The 16,736-nt window shown below is 38.2% G+C and overlaps 1 protein-coding gene across 2 annotated transcripts; it reads right to left on the bottom strand.

Moving 5' to 3' along the window:
* Positions 1-132: 132 nt before the first annotated feature.
* LOC121951123 (endophilin-A2-like) lies at positions 133-16,423 on the bottom strand. 2 transcript variants are annotated; one of them, XM_042497351.2, is made up of 9 exons: positions 16,139-16,422; positions 10,385-10,453; positions 9,079-9,295; positions 8,856-8,989; positions 8,477-8,635; positions 6,771-6,874; positions 6,199-6,332; positions 5,725-5,784; positions 133-4,233 (listed from the first exon to the last, which is right to left on the bottom strand). In XM_042497351.2, the coding sequence occupies exons 1-9, from the start codon at positions 16,181-16,183 to the stop codon at positions 4,046-4,048; spliced, it is 1,110 nt and encodes a 369-aa protein (XP_042353285.1). In that variant the 5' UTR covers positions 16,184-16,422; the 3' UTR covers positions 133-4,045. The 2 variants fall into 2 exon arrangements, with proteins under 2 accessions (XP_042353285.1, XP_042353286.1); XM_042497352.2 differs by lacking the exon at positions 5,725-5,784 and having other exon boundaries at positions 16,139-16,423.
* Positions 16,424-16,736: the final 313 nt, after the last annotated feature.

The following is a 16,736-nucleotide window of genomic DNA, read 5'->3' as shown; positions in this document are numbered from 1 at the left end:
TGTTTATTGAGCAAAAAAAAAAAAAAGTGCAATTATCAAAAGATTTAAATAACAACCAAGTGCATGTGAAAGAAATAGTCCTACCTTTATGATATTTTCTGCATCAATTAAAGCTGTAAAGACACACTCAGAGCCAATTTACTTAATATTTATTTGAAGAAGCAAATGAAAAGCATCCATTCCCCTTTACATAGTAACAAAAATATACAATACACAGAAGATTACATTTAGTAGAGGTAATCCATACATCCTAAAGATAATCCAGGATAATCCCACTTTTAGTCTCCCCACAGTGTCACAGTTACAAAAATAAGGCATTGTGGAAGACACCGAAGACATGCAAGGCAGTTACATTTTAATACAGAAAATTCCATTAAAATTGTGCATAATAAAATAAAGCTTTAACGTCAGATAATACTTCATTCATCAATATTGCAAAGAGGGTCAGTGTGCTTTTTGGTCTATGAATTTTCCTTTCAGAACAACAAATGGAAAAAGAAAACAAATGGTTACTTGATGAAAAATCTTCCATTTTCGGTGCAGCATCTCCTGACACACCTTGCAGAAAAACCTCTGACTACCACACAGTCATGGATTTCTGTACATCATAGACCTTGTTTAAGTCTAAAATAATGTCAGAATATGGTTTCAAAACCATTGCAATGTTAGTTATAACAATAAATTTAGTCTTCAATCTTTGCTTCTCTCACTTGCTATACTAATTTAGTTTTAGCACCCATGCATTGAACTTTTTTTTTCCCTAGGAAAACTTCAAGTTTCAGAAAATGAAAAAACAATTGTTTTTTCATCTTTGTTTTCTTGGTATTTTATTTTATTTTTTGGATAAGAGAAAAAGGAAATTACGTGGCATTTCTAATCTGTATACTCCATTTCTGACCCCCAAAACAAAAAATGGATTGTTTTTAATTTTTCATTGTTGGATTTTGAAATGAAAATCAAATAACTGTTTTTTGTTCTCTCATTTCTGTCTCTGTGAGGAACATTTAAAGACCAAAAAATACACTGACCAAAGAGACACTTCTTGCTTATGGATGCAATACATCGCAGAATGTAGTGTTGCAATAAATGTCAGTTGCAGCATTTAAACAACTATTTCAGCTGAACACAAACATTGATCTTAGCCCTTTGTTCCACATTATTCATCGTCAATATAATACAAGCTGCATAATAGCTCAACCTGAACCTCTGACCCTTCTCTCCCCTCTCAAACTTGCTTTTGATTTAGTGTAATGAGGCATGTAAACCCACACCTGAACCACACAGATACGACTCCTTACAGCTAAAGACCCTGGCCCCTGCACATAATACGTATAACATAGGAGACATACAAACATGGAATCTAAGATGCACATATTGTGATAACAATGAGGAGATTATTCCAGGAGTGGACCAGGAGACTCCAGAGGCACCATGGGATTGCCATGGGGCAGATAATGAGAAAAGGGGGTAGGGGTAAAGGGGCAGGTGGTGAATAAAGAGCAGTGGGGGGATGGAGGGGATAATCCACTGCTGTGTGCCCTTCCCTGCTCAAAAGACCTGTCTGTTCCGCTCCCAGTTTTAACAGAGATGGGAGAGATGAGTAGGGCGGGGGGCGGACTAACAAGGGGATCATGACAACTGGAGAAAGTTGGTATTTTAGTGAACAGCGCAAACCCTCACAGTTCATAGTCTGCTTGTAAAAGACTTAATTGAAACTGAAACCGCCTATTGTGAGTTCCTCATTATTAGTAAATTCTGTGCACAATAGTTTGGAGACAGTTATGCAGCATTTTTTTGTCAGGCCTGGTGCACTGTTTCAACCTGAAAACTGAGGCAAGTACAAACACACCCAATACATGGCAGACTGATTTCCATGCTCCAAATTATAGGTCTGAGTAATAAAGCCAAGCTTACCCCTGCACTGTGGGGGTAAACAAATCACAGACTGAACATTAATAGACAAACAACTGGGTAAAAGCCCACAAAACATTGTGAGCGACACTGCCAGCAGTATCAACACAGCCTGAGAAAATAAAAAAGGATGCTTATGGCTTTAGTATAGTGCTGAAACATATTTGGAGTGGAGGTGAGGATAGCTTCAGGTTGCAATCTAATCAAACCAAAATGTTTTTCTTCATAAAATGTGAAGTAAATAAAATGGAAAACACGATGCTTGCATATGATCATCTCAAACACTTTAACTTCATTTTGCAGCATTGTGTGTATGAGGCTGCACGACATGTTTCCTTTTATTGACAATGTCCAACGTGGAACCTGTGCAACCTCTCTTCTAAGAGAAGAGAGTGGAGTGCAGTGAGAAACATTGGAAGAGCTGTAGGTGAATTAAATAATTGACAACGTAGGACAATTAGTGTAATAAAGGTTATAAACTGAACATATTTACGGACACCCTGCAGCTCTTTAGAATCAACTACAAAACAACTTTCTTTGGCTTTTAAACGGCTGTTTGTAAAACTGAGCATTCTGATCACCGGTGGTGTAAAAATGAATGAAAATTTAAAGGGAACATGCTATTGATCAATCTAGATGATCTGTTTTGGTGTGAGTGGCTGAGTGTTGGCGATATCTGCTGTAGATCTGCTGTGTGCTTTTTCTCCAATGTAACAGAACTAGATGACACTTGACTTGTGGTGTTCAAAGTACAAAAAAAGCATGTCTCTTTCAATAAATTATGACCCAGTTACCCACAGTCCTTGTTGTGAGCAGTTTCATGTAGGAACTATTTTCTCTACCAAACTCCTACCAAAAGAATCACTACACAGAAGAAAGCATGAATTTACAGATAGCTCAGCTACCACCACTGAATTAACGTTACAGCTCAGCCAAAGAGGATGCCATTAATATGAACATCTCATACACGAGCCTCTCAACCATGAGCAGATGCACTTACTTCAGTATAAAAGCATAGTTACTATGTAAAACTGCTCACAACACGGTCTGCAGATTTTCATCAGTTAACGGCTTGTGATCTCTGGAAAGAAACATTGCTGCTGAGTTTTTCCAAATGTGTTTTTGGTGCTTTGAGCACCACAAGCTGAGCGCCATCCAGGTCCATTACATTGGAGAGACAATCACTACGGCTAATATCTCCAAAACTCTGACACTTACAACAAAACAATCGAGACTGATCAATAACACTACAGGTAAGAGAAAAATTATCTATTTTTGATTTCAGGTCAACTGTCCCTTTAATACAACAGTCAGTCAATGTCACTTACTGACAAGCTCCAGCTATTATTGAAGTTCTATAATTATTTGAAAGAAAAAATCCCACAATGAAGCACTTGTCAAGCCACCTGATGTGGATTCAGCTAAGAGATAAAAGAGGCCATACAACAGAGCCACTCAGACCAACAGTCATGAATGATCTCCAGGACCACCAGGTGGCAGTGGAGGATAGTATCAAACATTTACAGAAGGCAGTCAGTCCTCCATGGTGACGCCAGTTAGTCCACGATGACAACAGTACTAAAGCCTGAAGGCACAGGAGTGAAACTGGGAGTGTAGAAACCAGCGTTTGGAAGAACGCGTTCGTTTACATGCATGTGTGTAGTACCAATCTGAACAATAAATAGAAGAAGAGATGTCATCTTGTGAATATATAAAATATTAAGAATAAAGTAGTTGCACTTCTTAGTGTCAGTGGATACTGCTGGACACATTTTACAGATGTCACTCTCTATCGATCTATCTTCATTAGTTCCGGTGGTGGGGGTGTAGTGTACAAAGTGCACAGGTGCGTAGAGAATGAATGTAAAAACTTGGCAAATTGTAAGTGCACCCAAACATCACGCCTTCATTTTTCTGACTGAACATCTATCTGTCCATTAATATTTTGACATAAACTGACAGAATTTTAAAGAAAGCTCTTTACTCAAATACATCCTAGGTCCCTGTCTTGACATGTTTACCCTTTAATTGCAATAAAGAAAAGATATGTTTTGGTTACTGAGAGCTGATAATCGGCTACCAACCCCTCTTTACATACTCTCCAGCCTACCGCTCCCCTCTCGCCTTGTTGTTTTCAGTGTGGCAGAGGCACCATCACTTCAACATAGTTATTAGGGAAGTGTCCTGATCTGCCGCGAATGGATCCCTCATACCAGTTCTCATCGATCCGACTGATCAAGGTGATGATTTCACCCTCCTGGAAGCCCAGCTCTCCGTCGTTCTCTGGCTCAAAGTCGTACAGGGCTTTACAGCACGGCTCAGCTGCAGCGAGAGACACAGGAAGTAGAAAAACAAAAGGATGGAGAGAGAACAAATACTGTCAGTTTGTAAAAGGAAGATTTGATGATTTCCCCTCAGTAAGATTAATACAGCCTTTGTCACAAGTGTGTTTTCCGATAGGATTCTGGAAAAGAACAAGTTAAAACAGAAGATCTTTACCAGTTAGTATCACTGTGGCAAGAAAGTATCCTTCTGAAGCTCAAGATCAAAATCAATGTACTCACATGTTACACCACTTAAAAAGGAAAGCTCACCCGAAGGTCAAAAATACTTGGTTTTCCTCTTTACCCGTTGTGCTATTGATCAGTCTAGATTGTCTTGGTGTGAGTTACAGATTGTTGGAGATATCGGACGAAGAGATTCTTCTTCTTTCCAATATATTGGAACTAGATGGCACTCGGCTTATGGTGCTCAAAATGCCAAAAAAATACATTTGAAAAACTCAACAACATCTTGACAACATATCACAGTGCAGAAGCAAGCATGCATCTACTGCTAGCTTATCTAGCTCACCTGAGCTAGTTATAAAGCTCAGCCGAGAAGGAAGCTGTTAATACTGTCGCAAACACAAGCCTCTCGTCCAAAAGCAGTTGCATGCTTCCTTGTATGCATTGATATGGTTAGTGGGTTTAGCTCAGAAAAAAGAAAATAGTTCCTTCATGAACTGCTCAGAACAAGGCCTGTATTATCTTGAATAACCAGGTCATGATTTCCTGCAAAGAGACATTGCTATTGAGTTTTTCAAATGAGCGCCACAAGCCAAATGCCACGTAGTAGCATTATATTGAAGAGAAGGCAGACATCTCTATGACTGATATCTCCAACACCCTGTAACACACATCAAAACAAGCTAGATCAATTAACAGCACCAAAGGAAAGAGAAAATATCTATTTTTTATTTTGGGATGAACTGTCCCTTTAAATTATTTATTGAAGCCATAATGTCGCTGTTTAAGTTTTAGGCCCAGGACATTTATTTTCTCCTGTATGACAGAAGAGGACAATAAATCTGTAAAGTTAACGGTGTTACATGCTGTGATTTTTCTTGAGGTTCAGAAGCTTCATCAGTTCGTGAACAAGCAAGTATACAAATACATACAATTCAGCAAAACCATGACTGCAGGACTTTTGTTAAAATTTTAGATTGGGGTTGGTAACTTCGATTAACACCACCACCACGGTCAATGATCACTTAAACAAAGTTGTAACTTGGTTTGCTGAAATTTGTATATATCTGCAGCTTTGGTCAGACAGACATTCTCACTCTAAAAAGCCCTGTCTTGTGGTGGGAACCTGACAGACTGGACATAGTGGACCCAACAAACACCATTCAACAATGTTAGTGAAATGCTTAAACATCCCAAAGACATGCATACACCCCTCTGCCACACGGCTGTGCACCAGAGTGAGTGAAAGTAGTGAAACTTTCTAGCTCTGTGTACATGACACATTATCTTCATCTGTCTCACTCACGCGGTCTGTTCTTGATGGAGGTTCTTTGGAAGGATGGACCTGGATATTGCACTGGGGGTGCTTAATGTTGCAGAGGGAAAGACACATCAGTCTTGAGAAAGAGACTGCCTTACACACATACCATTTTAAGAAAAGGTGTTGCACATATACACATACAGATCAGTTTTTCCGTTTCTGGAAAACTTGATACTGGTCGACGTGTCTGGGAAAATTTCCACAGACAAACAGGATAAATTTCAGTCAAATATTATCGGTATTTACTGATCCTAAAAACAACAGATAGGCAGGCTATCTGAGTGTCTAACGTTGCAAAATGTGAAGCCCAGTTGGATGCTGGCTTAGTATGACCGCAGCCAATTAAATGTCGGACTTTGACAAATTTCCCTGTTTAAAAAAACGGTTATTACCACGTGACGGAAACCTGGACACAGACGCTTAAGCACACTTTCACAAAATATACAAAAGTAAGTTTACCAGCAGAGTAGGCTGGAGGCGATGTTGCAGCTGGTGAGTATCCTCCATTAGAGTGTTCTACATCTCCATAGTCATAGGATGGTCTGGGTTTGGGTTGGTATTCACGCCTTGGACGAGATTGAGCTTCGGTCACCCTGTATACAATAAGAATAAAAAAACCTCTCTGAGCCCACAAGTAGGAGTTGTAACCAATACACATATAGGCTGGTTTAACAAAGAGATTTTCTTGTGGGTTATAATCCAGTTACAACAACTAAACAACCAAATTATTAAATGGAAAACCAATCTACTTTATTTTATTTATCCAAAAGTGAAATAGATATTTTATTTCTGTAATGGGAAAAAAATTATATCAAATTCATAGCCAAAGATAATGATTAAAATCCATCTTCTTTAGTAAAAAACAAGTGATTTGTGCTCAGCATTAGCTCTCCCTCAACATTCGTTACTTGCAATCAGATGGAGGAAAAAAAAAATCTGGCACTGCTGAATCATTCCTTGTCACGAGCCAGAGGACACAGCCTCAACATACAAAAGGCATGCCATACTCCACAAATAGTCACAGCTCTGACCTTTTTCTCAGTTTGTCAGAGAGATCCTCGAGGACCTGCGCGGCCTGTCTGTGGTACTGCAGCAGAGACTCCACAAAAGAAGACAGCTGACTCACCTGCTCCACCTACATGCACACAAAATCTATTTCAGAGCAAGACAAAACACAGAAACAGCAGTGGTCCTTCAGAGCATTCCTAACTGGTTAACCATTTGTACTCCCATCTCTCATAATTCCTGTTTGTTTATCAGTACATCTGTGTTGTTTGTCACAATAACACCACAGAAAAAAATCTCATAATGGCAGGCATGAAAAGGGTAAATAACAAGAATAACAGGTCTGACAAGCTCACACTACTGCAAGTCACTGTGGAAAAAAACAAAGACATGTCACCTGAGATGTACTGTTCTTGAAAATGTAACATGGCTTGCTAGCTGAGAAGCTATGAGCAGAAAGCAAAAGGCATTTCTAATTCAAGTAGAAACAGAGATAATAGTTACAAAACATTTTGACCTTTTCTTACTAGTTCCTTAGAGGATAAAATTAATTTACTGCATTAATGCACCATTACAGAATAAGCCAGTTCAACTCTATCCGTTTCAGCCTTAAATGCTTTAAATCAAATCGCAGTAACTGTATCAGACTGCATTAAATGTATTTCTCCTGTCACTTTACAAAAAAAATGAAGCTGTTAGACTTGCATCTCAAAGAATTGGCACAGAGGAGATGGTTTGGCAACCATGAGATTTTCCTTGCACCCCCGAATATTTAATATCCATTCTCTGCCAAAATTAACGTGTATTGCAGGGTTTTTTTAATGGAAGAAAACCTCCTAAAAATTGTCAAGAAGTTGGCGCTATTGCTAATGGCAGTAAATGGCTATGCCTCTGTGTTTTTTTTTACACCGGTGTCTTACATTCGATGACGCAAACATGCTGGAAAACAGGCTAGAAAACAGTAGAAAGCAGCATGGAGGCCAGAGAAAATGTTTTTGTGGATACTTCTTTCCATCTGTTCCTTATTCAGTCTCTCTATCAAACTCAGTCCTGGCTAATTTGGAATGAGTGAGCGCTGCTTGAATGGAGATGGATGGCAAATGAGAATTTGTCGTGTCATTACATCACACCAGAATAGGGGCAAAAACTGAACATGTCGACGTGGGTGTCATATTTCCATTACTGCTGAACAGAGACAGTACATGCCTGTGAATACTGCAAAGTCACTTATCCCAGGAATGATTGTCGATTGTAACTCTTCCATTAACGATAATGCCAGATGTTATTGGGTATAAGTGGGTCTTTTTGTCCAGATGGAAAGTGGCTTAAGACATAATTTTCAATACATTTTGGCTCGTCAAAAAATAAAAATTAATAAAAAATAGACAGCATTATAAAACCATGCCAGGTGAACTCTACTAATCTATCAAAACCATCCATTAAGGTGATGCAGCACTTCCACTGGCACAGATTCAGTCAAATGGCTTATTTATTACTTTAATCCTATTACAGATGATAATATCTATAATGGTGTTTGCTCACTTTTGGCCATGTTGACATTACTTGGCCGTCCTTATTGGCAACAAGATTAATGGAAAAACTAAACAACTGATGCCAGATCAACCAGGAATTAAAAAAAGAGTCATAGCAGCGTTTTATAAACAAGTCCAGTAGGTCTTGAGGTTCAATCTGCAATACACTGTGAATCAAGTTTAGTCTACAGGTGACTCACATCTGTTTCCAGCAGGTTGTGCATGGAGCTTTCAGCCATCTCTTTGGACTCGTGGAACTTCTCCAGGGCCTGCCTGATCTCTTCATTTTGGATTTTACCTTGACGTTTCTTTTTATAATCATAGTCGAGACGGCGGCCCTCCAACTTCTTCAGGTGGTGCTGAGGGGGTTAAAGAGTTGAGATTGGGAGGATGAGCTTACACAGATGATATTCTATAACTATCCAAGTATTTTCACTTGTTTATGATAGTTTGGAGAAACCTACCTGATTTAAGCATTTGTTATGCACCATGAATACTTTTTCTCATACTAAGACTGCAGAGCTTATGAGTCAATGCCTGGCCTGTATGTGCAGAAGCATGCTACTTCTTTGATTCTACCTGAATGTCTCTGATGTCCTTCTCAGCGACTGCCTGCAGCGGGTCAATAAAGTTCTGCTTCACATCAATATCCAGACAGTCTTTGACCTCGGCCATCCTCTTCATTGACTCCCCGAAGTCCATTAGAGCGCCACCTGCACACAAAAATACCAGAATTAGGGAGTGTGGGGCATGGAAATATCTCTTCCACCCTTTAACCTCTAAGTGCCTCTACTGTTCTTACCAAAATTAGTGTCCTCGCCCATATCTCGTCCATACTTAGTCATGCACTCGCCCAGGAGGCCCTCAGGCTGGGGGTAGCCCGGACTCTTGACCTGCCCCCGGATTTTGGACACAGTGTTGAGCATGGTAAGCTTAGCTCTCGTTGCTGGGTTGGGCTGGAGGTACTCTGAGGTTTTATTGATGACTTCCATCACTGCTTTGCTGGTAATATCTGCTTTCTTGTGGTACAGGTGAGAGACAGAGGGTGTGAGAGAGAGAGAAATACAATTTATATGTGTGTGCACATGCTGAGCAGTATGCCTCTGAGAGTGTTTAAGTGAACAAGGAAAACTTGAGTGACATCATTTACCTTTCAGTAAAACAAAAACCATATTGTTATGCTATATTCTTAGTAGGGATGCACGATAATATTGGCACGTCATTGGTATCTGCAGATATGGGCTTTAAAATGAAATTGGAATCTGCTGATATCAGAAACCAATAACATGTGTGTGTGTGTGTGTCAGTATACAAGCAGCACTGGGGGAGAATTGATTTACTGACGGAAGTATGTGCGGCGACATGCCCCCTTTCAGCTGGTTGCTATTGGAACTTCTTCCACTTGACCCATTATGTCACATACCAAAAGAGTTAGCAGGTCGCAAACAGGTTGCATGTGGAACGGTGAAAACATGGATCACTTTTTCACGTTTTACCTTCCTCTCGACTTGTTTTCTTCTGTTACTTTTTACTCTTGTTTTGTTCCGTATTTCTTCTACAAATTTATGCCGTTTGACTTCCAGGTCAAAGCCCATTGTGCAGACTATGGAGCATGCGCAGAACGCCTAGGCCAGTTTCAGTCTGGTTGAAAGAGTAAATCAACATCCTGGATTATCTAGATGTATTAGTCCAACTTTAAGAACTTAGATTTGAAATGATTTCATATCAAATCTAACTTTTTAACTCGACTTTTGAGTGTATTTTAAAAGTCCAGTTTTATTCGGCCTAACGCAATATTATATATATATATATATATATATATATATATATATATATATATATATATATATATATATATATATATATATATATATATATATATGTACAAAACATCAACCCTAAGTTGAAGCAGTTTTCCTATTTTGCACAATGAGCGAATATTACATAGATTGAAAATTGTTTTTTATGTCTCCATCTACTGGTGGGCCATCATCAATATAATTTATCGGCCAAATGAGTTGTTTTTATATCGGACATCGGCAAAAAATCCAATATCTTGCATCCCTAATTCTTCGTTTAGATATTTTCTTAAAATGTATGTATGTTACCCTCTCGAGGTCCCTGAAGTCTTCATCCAGTTTGGTTCCCTCTGCACCTCCAACCTTCTCACTCACCATCTGTGAACAGAGCATCAGAATATTGAAGGCAACTGATGGATATCTCAAGCATTCTCCAATTTTTTGTATTTTTTGAGTATTTAAATGATGAATGCCTTTATTGTCATTGCATGTCCACATACAACGAGATTTATTCAAACCTGGTTATAAAGAGAATAGGATGTTAAAATTAAATTGCTTGAATTTTAATTGTTCAGGATTGGTTATTTTGAGCATTGAAAAAACAAACGCTGCATGAAGTGGAATCGTTAGAAGAACCATATAAAATATTTTCAGTTTGTTAATTTCGTTGATTTGTGAAAATAAGATTAAAGGAACTGTTTGGATGCAGACATTTTTTCTTGCATTACACTGCAGGGCTGTTCAACCATCAGGCATATACATAGGATTGATTTTAATAACTTTGAAGTACTTGATGTGTGCATTGCGCAGCTGTAGTGTCCAGATAAAGTATCAGATCAGGACTCAGTATCAACAAATATTCAATATCAAGTGACTCGGATCAGGATCCGGAGCAAAAAAAACCTGATCGGGACATCCCTAAGAGAGTACATATAGAGGGAATAGAAGACATAGAAATTTTGTATTGATACTGCTGGAAATATTTTCAATTGTCTTCCACTTATGCATTTCAAAGTGGGAGATTAACTACAGAGCATATTTTCGGGAACAGAGGTTTGCTCAAGGGCACTTCAACAGTGTAAGAACCATCTGTTAAAGTGGCCTAGACCAGACCTCACCAGACTTCATAACCACACTACTGTCTGTTTCCAAACTTTAATAGATATTTAACAATTTCCACCATCCTCTTTTTTCCGGGTCTGGTTAAAACAGTTCTCAAATTCAAAGACATGCCCTTGTTTTCCGTCAGTAGAGGAAACTCCTCAAGTCTGCATGGGGGGGTGAATGCTGAACACTGGACTTTCCTCTCTAACTGAGAACCTCCATTCGTTCCATAAGGAAATCTACTGAAGGTTTCTCTTTTTTCCATCAGGTCAGCACACACATTGCAGTTTCCTACACTACAACCACATTCATGGATCCTTTTACTAAACACACACACCAACTTCATCTTGCTCTAAATTCATATCCTGGCTAACACATGGCGACATACGTTCTCCATTTCTCATCCAGAGCAACAAACTCTAAAATCCAGCACAGCTGGCTGGCATGCCAAACAGAGACTCATTGTGTGTGCGTCTTCTCATTTGGTTCTGCTCGGTGCAGCTGTCGGCACCACACTGCACAGAAAACTCTATGACCAGATGGATCAATCAATCTCTCCAGTTTGTACAATACACCGGCTTAGTGAAGTTATTATCTATGAAAAACTGAGTGACTTGGAAAATGCCCAAAGCACTGGTTGCCAATTGATTCATGGGATATAATTTAGTCCCACATGTTACCTAATAATGATGTCTGATAAACAGCATTTTAATTGCAATTAATGAATCTCTTGGTGCCAGCTGTGAAAGCTTTGGCATGCACTTTCATGACATCCAAACACGAACACACTGGCTTCATAATAGCCAGCACATAATTTTCTTTCTCCTACATGACTTATAAAACTGCCCATCCCGGTCTGACTACGATATGTAATTTATCTGGTAATGCTGCATGACATGACAACTCAGATCAACTAGATCATCCACCACCACTGGACTAGTTATTAGGGGCACTACTGGAATATATATATATATATATATATATATATATATATATATATATATATATATATATATATATATATATATATATATATATATATATATATATATATATATATATATATACATATATATACACATATATATATATATACCGTGATCACGGACCAGCAAAAAGGTCCAGATTTAGAGAGAGATGAAAAAAAAAGCAGAATGCCGCCCCACTCTGATATTCTCCTCCAAATTACTGTAGACTACTCATATACTAAACTACTAAATAAGCTACTGTTAGAAAAAAGTCAAAAAATAACTGTTGATGACAAAGTTAAATTAAGCAGTTATGATAAAGTTAGACAAAGTACTGTTATAATAAAGTTAAAGACGTATTGTTATAACGAGATAAATCAAAGCAAAACCACTGAAGTCAGCTGATAGCAGAAAGTTAATCTGTTACAGTGGCGCTGTTAAATGTTAGGATTATTATTATATTAACTGTGAGCAGGAAACAAACAAGCAACTTTACAATATATATATTTGCAATATTTGTAAGGAACACTGATGCTCAAAAGTTGGAAAATGTGGCTAAGCAGTTGCAGTCTGGCGCCCTGCAGATAAAAAAACACCACCACACCATCTCATAGGAAAAAGCAGTCTGGACGGGCAGGGAAACGTGTGTGATGTATCATGTTTGTGCCAGTGGCTTGAAAAAATTGACAATTTAAACTTGATGGTTGTGATAAAGTAATTTCATTCAGCCCATGAGGAATAAGGTGCGTTACATCTGGTATAGTTGATATATCCCCAGGGTTTCCCCACACATTCATTTATTTGTGGCGGGCTGCCGCTATTAAAAACACCTGCCGCCACAAATAGATTTTAATAAATTATATATATATATATAAATATATATATATACCATATGGTTAATCATTGCATCACACTCTCAGAGCACTGAACGCACCGTTGTCACCAGCGTGTTGCTGTCACTGCAGAGCACCAGGCGCAGTGAAAGTGAACGTTAATAGTTCACTGCGATGGGTCTAAAAGTTTGTTTCTCCTGTCCTCATCCATCAACTGATCTGCTCTGAGCAGACCAACTAAAATTGCTGCCAAAGGATAAAAATAACTCGATGATTTTGCCTTTGCTGCATTCACTGACCCGCAAAAATGTCAAAATTGGAGAGATGGCACAGAATGATAAGTAAAAGGGAAACACCCATACAAGATGCAAAAAAAGCAAAAATTGTTGAAAGCTAAAAGACGCAGTCATTGGGGCATTTGGTATAGAGCAGTTAGTCTCATAGATAAATAACAAAAGCAAAATACATAACATGATGTAGAATAAGATGAAACAGCAGGTGCAAAACCGTACACACCATGTGCACAATATTAGCTATATATTTGTTTGCTGAGAAACTTAGCCAATAATATGTTAATCATTAAATGACTCAAGTATATTTTTATGGCAGTAAGACGTGGAGCTTGTTAGGCAACTAATTCTACAGAGCTGATTGTCCTCCCACACCCAGTTTTATTCCCTTTCATAGTCTGAATTGCCAGATACAACAGTTGTTGGCCAGGCCTGTGCTAACAGAGGACAGAGCGTTTACAGTTTAGGTGCTATATGTTAACAGATACACTGTATGTCCCAGTAGTTGAGGCTTTCCCACTGGGAGTTGGCCAGTATCACTGTACTGTGGGATTAGCAATCCACCAGCACTGCTTAAGTTTTGCAAAAGCTCACTCCTTGTTTATTATTGCTGTACTGTCAATGTACTTACGGGTAAATGGGAGTCTTAAAAACTGGAAGCTGGTTTGGGCAGAATATCCACATAACTCAGATGCCATAACACACCCACTGAGACAGGAGGTATCACTTGCATATCACACAATGTTAGGCCAAAGCAAGGACCTTGTTGCAAGGCAGGTGTCATCAAAACATATGCTGCTGGTTTTGCAGGCCATGTCTTGCTGAGGTTCATATTTGTGGTAGCAGAATTAACTTTTAACTGCCTCGAGAGCCAACAGTTACATCTCTTTATTAAGAGGGACACGTGCCATTTTAAATTTGGAAGCACAGGACAAACATGGCTTAAAAAAACCCAAGAAGTTCATACTACTGTGAATGTCTGTGCACAATCTGGCAGTCAGACATTTCACTGACATAACATCAAATTACTTCCATTTGGATAAACACTATCTCTTAGCTTTAAGATCCATCTGGCATCAGTGTTGACATTTGCTGTCAGTTTTACGTTTGTAGGTCTTTCACGGTGACAGTGCAAAAAGAAAATCAGAGTTGTATTCCAAAATGAGATGTTCAGCAAAGGACACAGTATCTCCAACATTAAAAACAGGAAAATGTAATTAATAGTTTCTGATGATAGTAACTCATATCTGTGCCTGTATGACATTATGTAACATTAATAGTAGATATGATTTGCTTTGCATTATGATCTTTCTTTATAAATTAGTCTAAAGAGCTGTGTAAATAACTAAGATCATTTAGATGAACAAAAACTGGAAAATGAAGGTCATGATATCACCCTCGACTTACAGGTGAGGGACGTCTTAATGTTGTAAACGCTTAAAGCTGAAAGATGACAGTATCACCACAACACATTGGCCAATTTGTCTTGAGAAGTCTTTTCATAACATTGTGTAATCCAACAAGTTAGAGATAGCAAACATGTTTGTTCAGTTTAGGGTATTAACACTTGAGTGATTAATGTATACCTCCTGTTTAAACAGCAAAACACAATGAAACCAAACACCAACCATCACATACAGTGACTCAAAATCACAGATGGAAGAACTATTTAGATCCTTTACTTCAGTAAAAGTATCAATACCACCCTGTAAAAATACTGTTATAAGTAAAAGTCCCAAATTGAAAATGTTTTAGTTAAAGTAAGCATAATCAGGAAAATGTACTTCAAGTATTAAAGCAATATCCAATGCAGAGAATTCTAAAGATAATGATAATGATAATTTAAAAAAAAAACTAAAAAAACAGAAAATAAAATTATTTACGAGACAACTCAAAATCATAAAAAATAAAGAAAACCTCAAAGCCCTGTTGAAAAAAAAGAACTTCAATTTTCTTTAAAACAACTGATCAAACAACTAATTATTGCAGCTCTACTTGAATAAATTCTTGGTGATTAAATTAATAACAAAACATCATATTTTATGAACTCATGTTTTTTTATGCAAAATCTTAATTTGTAAAGTAACTAAAGCTTCCAGATAAATGTAGTGGGGAAAAAATCCCAAATTTTCCAAAGTGAAATGAAAAAAAAAAGTAAAGTACAAGTGCATACTAAAGCACAGTACTTTAGTAAATATACTTTGCTACATTCCACTACTGCTCAAAACAAAACAAAAAAAAACATCTTTTAAATGCCTGACTTTTATGTCAGTCATAAATATGGACAAATTAGCGTTAATCTTGTACTTAAACGTTACTGTAGTGAAAACCAAAGGTTACCATCTACAGTAGTTTGACAAAATCTGTAAAGTCAGTTAACGTTAACAAATGACAGCTGACAAACTTAATTTACCCAAAGATAAGTTAAACTTAAGTGCCTCAGTGTTTAATGTTACAGTAAAAGCCTGCTTTGGAAACCCATGTAAAATAACGTTTACCAACTTTAACATTAGCGTCACTTGCGGTAACGTAAACTACCGTCAACTTGCTAGCGATAGCTAAATTACCGTAACGCTGAAGGTGAACGTTGACGTTACGTTACAATACATTTGTCAATCGTTAAAGAGTGTTATAATAATAATATAGCGGCCCGTACACTGTTCAACAAGTTAACGCATTTCACATAGCTAGCGTTTAGCAAAGAAAGCATGTTTTATCGTTAACTACCCATTAACGATCCACTTTGGTAAAGCAGCTAACGTTAGCATAGAGCTAACGTATACTCTCAATGAAAGTAACGACAGTGTTAGCGAAGTTAGCTAGCGCTAGCTCAGCTACCGGCTAATGTTGTAAAGAGTCGCACTTTACCTGACTCGCTTTGTTAAATTGCTTCCTAAGTCCTGCGACCGACATCTTGCACCGTCAGTGTTGCCACTAGGACCTCGCTGGGGAAAATGTGTTTTTGAATAGTAGCTTTGTAGTTTGTAGTGTAGAGCGCAGTCCGCAGAAGCCGAGCAACACGTCTCCAAACTTTGCACCGTGGATGTAAAACTTGCTAGGCAACCACAATTTCCTGGCTCGGGCTTCATGTGGGAGGCTCCGTCCGTGGATAAAGTGGGTCAAACACTCACATACACACACATACCCTGACCGTGCATTCAAACGCCCCTCTCTCTCTGCAAAATGACACATTGAAATTCGCTTTAACTGGAACTAACAGGTCCCATTAACCCCCCAAAAAACATTACTTTTTGACTACTTCGCTACAATTGCTGCCGTTCTTGAGAATCTGTGTATAGGACATTTGTTAGTTATCGAGGTTCATGTAGATCTGCAACGGATTGTTTTTATTATTGATTAGGGCCTGATCTTTATTTATCAATGAAGATTTTTTATGTATTTATTCGTTTTTATTTATCTTGACCCTCTCTGAAGCTACAAATAGGTTTCATTAAGCCCCCCTGAG

The sequence above is a fragment of the Plectropomus leopardus genome, chromosome 12 (assembly GCF_026936395.1).
Source record: "Plectropomus leopardus strain MGB_pleo_1.0 chromosome 12, ASM2693639v1, whole genome shotgun sequence".
NCBI lineage: Eukaryota > Metazoa > Chordata > Actinopteri > Perciformes > Serranidae > Plectropomus > Plectropomus leopardus.
This window is presented reverse-complemented; position numbering and strand designations above follow the sequence as displayed.